The sequence below is a fragment of the Polistes canadensis genome, unplaced genomic scaffold (genome assembly GCF_001313835.1).
Source record: "Polistes canadensis isolate GaletaPanama2010 unplaced genomic scaffold, ASM131383v1 scaffold_128, whole genome shotgun sequence".
Taxonomy (NCBI): Eukaryota; Metazoa; Arthropoda; class Insecta; order Hymenoptera; family Vespidae; genus Polistes; species Polistes canadensis.
This window is the reverse complement of record NW_014569675.1, coordinates 90080-94901: the sequence shown is the minus strand read 5'-3', so window position 1 is coordinate 94901 and position 4822 is coordinate 90080. Positions and strand designations below refer to the sequence as shown.

At 29.3% G+C, this 4822-nt stretch overlaps 1 protein-coding gene across 11 annotated transcripts in view; it reads right to left on the bottom strand.

Moving 5' to 3' along the window:
* Nucleotides 1–4822, bottom strand: part of LOC106788154 (tensin-1) — a 112674-nt gene that overhangs the window by 29586 nt on the left and 78266 nt on the right. For all 11 annotated transcript variants that reach the window (XM_014751155.1, XM_014751156.1, XM_014751158.1 and 8 more), the window contains 5 exons: nucleotides 4244–4468; nucleotides 3877–4040; nucleotides 3538–3687; nucleotides 936–1233; nucleotides 430–667 (listed from right to left, as the gene is read on the bottom strand). In XM_014751155.1, coding sequence (XP_014606641.1) covers nucleotides 430–667; nucleotides 936–1233; nucleotides 3538–3687; nucleotides 3877–4040; nucleotides 4244–4468 — 1075 coding nt within the window. The remainder of the gene's footprint in view (nucleotides 1–429; nucleotides 668–935; nucleotides 1234–3537; nucleotides 3688–3876; nucleotides 4041–4243; nucleotides 4469–4822) is intronic.

The following is a 4822-nucleotide window of genomic DNA, read 5'->3' as shown; positions in this document are numbered from 1 at the left end:
GTTGGATATCGATGGTATTATTAATATATATTATATTAATTATATATATTTTTGGTCTATCGGAAAGTTCTGTCCGTTTTTAGAGAGAATAAAACAAAATAATAAATTGAATAAACTTTTTGTATATCTTTTAAAAAAAAAATACTTTAAAATTTGTATATCTTATTTTAAAAAAATACTTTATTCCTAGAGACAAAAATTGAACCAGTTTTTGTCTGAACGGAAAAAACTTTTCGAGACAGAACTAATATATATACATTAAGAAAATCAATTATGTATAATTGAATTTTTGTTGAATTATATTAATCCTTTTTACACGTTTAATTAGATTAAATATCTATAATATATTTAATAATTAGATATTATTTATCTCAAATGATCATCGTGGAGTATTATTAATCGATTTAGTATACAAGAAGATAAGCTTACCGTCATCGCTTATCTCGAGATTCGTGTAGCTGTCCCAATGAAGAATAGGATCGTGATGAGCCGAGGCATGGGGCACAGCGGGTGTTGGTGCTGGAATTGGGCCATCCTGACGTTTCGCATCAGTTGCGAAATAAAGGGTCACTACGCTATCGGGTGGACATCGTGGATCTTCGCAAGCTACGTCAAGTTCCGAACGGGGAAATGACACTACGTTTTCCGTGATGACACATGTGTGGAACTAAAATCACGTAATTCATTATTACGTAATAATCTATTATTTATTAACTATAATTATTTAACGTATAACCATTTTATATACGTTTATAATCGATTCAAAAGTTATGAGAAAATATTGATCGAATTAATTGTTTTATTTGTTTTTTTATATTGAACTAATTTATCGAGAAAAGAATTTGGAACGAGCGCGTATAAATAATATTCATGTTTTATTTATAAACGAATAATAATGTAATGTAATTATTGATACGTGTTGAAATAAATCTTACCTGTAACGAGAACATAACTTCTCGGCTCTGTTTGGAATATACCCTATGATAACATTTAACGAGAATGTCACCTCTCAAACGAAGACCACCTAGATTAACCGTGAACTCACGAGCATTCGTCACCGAGTACAAATCCGATGTGTAAACGGGCGTCAATCCTTCGTAGACTTTGAGGAACGCTCGACATCCGGTAGGCTCGAAGAGTGGCACTCCGAGTACAGTAAGGTGTGTCAAGTAAAGAGGAGACTGGCTGATTCTCAATGACCCAGACAATAATCCACTGAAGTACTCTATGTATCTGTAAATGATAATTCATGATATTTTAATTAATCATTATTTTTTTTCTCATTTTTTCTGTTTTTTAAATATATATATTTTATATACATATTATTATAAAATATATCATTTTTGTGTACAGATATTTTCATAAAATTGATCCGAAAAATAACTAAATGTTAAAACATTAAATTAATTATTTATACTAATTTTTCATATCAATTTATTTTTCCTTCAAAAGTATATAAAACAAAATTAGTGGCTTATTCCGTGTATAAGGGAATAAATTGAATAAAAGATAATCTTACTTTAGGATTTACTATGCGCACGCATAGTATACACGCAATGTAGATTGACAATTTTGTGTAGAAGGGTTTTTATAATTAAATATACTTTCTTCTGTTTTTTTTTTCTTTTTTCAAGCATATATAAATCTAATAATCTAACAGATTATTAAATTACGTTTTCAAGTCTAGAAATTTTGGTGATTAACTTTATTACAAGTAAAAATGATATCGTGGTTTTCCTGTTTTAAAATAAGGAAGGCTTAGATAAACCTATTCTAGTTTACTGTACACTCTCTCGAAGATCTCGATAATAGAATAACACGCTCGTGAAAGCACAAGCATAGTTAATGACATGCTAATGCTTGCGGTTCGTGTAATTAAGGGTGAAACTCGATGCGATGGAATCATGTTGGTCATCGTTTCAAAGAATCTTTCTTGGTAGGAAGTGAAGAAAGAATTAAAATCTCCAACTAACTATCGATTATTTTATTATCAACGTAATCGTTTAAACATTTATTTTATGATAATCATAATAAATTAATTTTTTCTTCTTCTAATTTTTTACTCTACTCATTATCATAATTATTAATCGCATCTTATACACGTACGCGACTGAGTTGAAAATATTATTTCTTTTTTTCTCGAAAACAATAGAATGTTTAACTCTATAATGTAAATTAAATATATTTGTAATAATAATATATATTAAATGAACAACAGATTTTCTTTTCCTAGAAATAACACGAATATGCAGATTATCTCGAACTAATTCATATCTATCCTTGATTTCAAACATTTCTATTCGTTTAATTAAATGTACATAATATAAACGATCCTAACCATAACTGTTAATTGAATTCTAGGTTATGCATTTCCATAAACCGTTGGTATATGTACCTTATCTTAAATATAAGACTATAAACTTACAACGAGAAGGGGTCTGATACTTATTAAAGATTTATAGAAGTTTAAACAGGAAGGACGACGTTGAAGAAACGTTACTGACGTTTAGGTTAGAGAGAACATTATGATTGCGGCTCATTAAACTTGTTACATACAGCTTTTACACGCTGAAGAGATGAAAATGATTACGACGAGTCACTATACTTGGGTCAATGGTGCGTATTATTACGTATATGAAACCGGACGAAGGATTTATTAATTGTCAAGGACAAACCGAAAGTAATATTTTATCTTTATCCTTATCCTATATCTCTTTCTATTCCACTTTTTTTCTTTTTTTTTCTTTATAAATTCTCAACCCTATTTTTTCGTATACCTTATTTTCTTTCTATGTAAATTTTATTCAAATGAAAATAGGTTCGATTTACGGTTCATTTTATTTTATTATCTAATTTTATTTCTGCCGTTTGATCTTTCATTTTATACGTCTTTTTATGATTGTAACGATTAAACGAGGATGTTATTAAAATTTATTAATGCAATATTAACGATTTGATTACCGTTGGAATGTTATTGGTACACGCAAGAATTTAATACACGACGAAAATTTATATCTTTCTGAGATATTGTTATTTCAATGTTTCTATTATATTTTCTCGAAATATTAAAAATCGTCATATATATATATATAAAATACGTTTCTTCGTTAACTTTAACTGTATATAATAAAAAAAAAAAAAAAGAAATATCCCTATACCTAAAATTATAATTAATTAATTAAAAATGTTTAGTATATACCAGATCGTTGTATTATAATAAACTAGAGTTTATAGCTTGTATCTTATTTCACGATAGAAGGTACGATAAAAAAAAAACAAAAAGAGGAAATATTTTAGAAATAGGCGAAGTAAAATTGTCCAAAAAAAGAATCTAGAAAATATAATATAAAGTTGAAAAGAAAGTCTTTGGAATATATCCATGAACCATGATGGGGGCCACGCCTACGCTAAAGGTAAAGAAGTTTACGGCGTTATCTGAGTTATTCGAGATGGGGAAGGCCGATAAAATGAATTTTCTCGTCGTACGTCAACAGGTAGTATAACGTCGTACTGTGTCGAGTCGTTATAAGTCGTTACCTTCGATGTGATGGAACTTGTAGCGATCCGATCTTGTCATCAAGGAACCTTCTCATCGCGAACCTGTCCAAGGCTTGATCGCGTCCACCACAAATGCTGCTGTAATTCATGTAAGCCGATACCGCCACACCCAATCGTTCCTTGTTACCCCTTTTCAACGAGAAATATAGAAAAAAAAAAACAATTAATAATAATAATAATAATAATAATATAAAAAATGTGTTCGAACAATTTGAACAAGAAATTAAAATGTTTGTTGTTATACTTTTGCCTTTTATTTTTTATTCTAATATAATTAATTATTAATTTATAATAGTTAATTATATTATAAATAATTACCTTGCATGTAAAACAACTACGCGATTAGGTACACCGTTCAACCAGGAGTCCAGCTCCTTGCAAAGGGCGCATAATCTTTCCAAACTTGGTGCCAATCCTTGTGGCCAACCAGCTTCTCTCGTATTTGATTCACCTGCTCTTCCTGGAGATGATAGGTTGAATATCTGCGAATTTGTAATAAGGCCAAATGTCAAAAAAATTTATTTCAAATAAAAATTACACGATCTATCGTACGTATTGTAAATACGTTTAAAAATAGATTTATATATATATATAATATAAAGAAATAATTTGCGTTTATATATATAATGTAATAATAAATAGGAATAAAATGAAAAAATAAAAAAAAAAAATATGACATTTTTACCATATAATTATCAGCATGTTTGCCTCTTAGGAGTGTAGTGGCATGTTCTAGAACACCTTGTGCATCTTCCCTATACCAAAGAGCGATTATCCTTTCCGTGACATAACATAATTCCATAACTTCCGTGACCCTTCCACCGACGACCTTTCCGACGTCGACGCTGGACGAATCCGCGCCGACGCCTGGCGTCCTCGCAGGTGTACCCGATGATTGAACCGTTTGTACCTGTAACGACGTCATTTTTATATCATTTTCATTATTGACATTGACATTTCTCTCATATTTATATTTAAACATTATTCACTTACTCTCGTGAGAATGCAAATAAAGTCTTGCGAAATGTCATCTTGATCAAATATTCAATTGCATTTTATATCAATATATCGAGAAAATCTTGATTTATTTATTTAATTCTCTCTCTTATAATGATTATTAATATATAATTTTATTTCAATTGTGTCACATATTAATTTTTACATTCTCACGATTATATTATACAAACACGCGTATATCCAAATATCATTTTGATAGAATTTCGAATAACATTTTATTAATAAATAAAAAAGAAAATAAATCAAT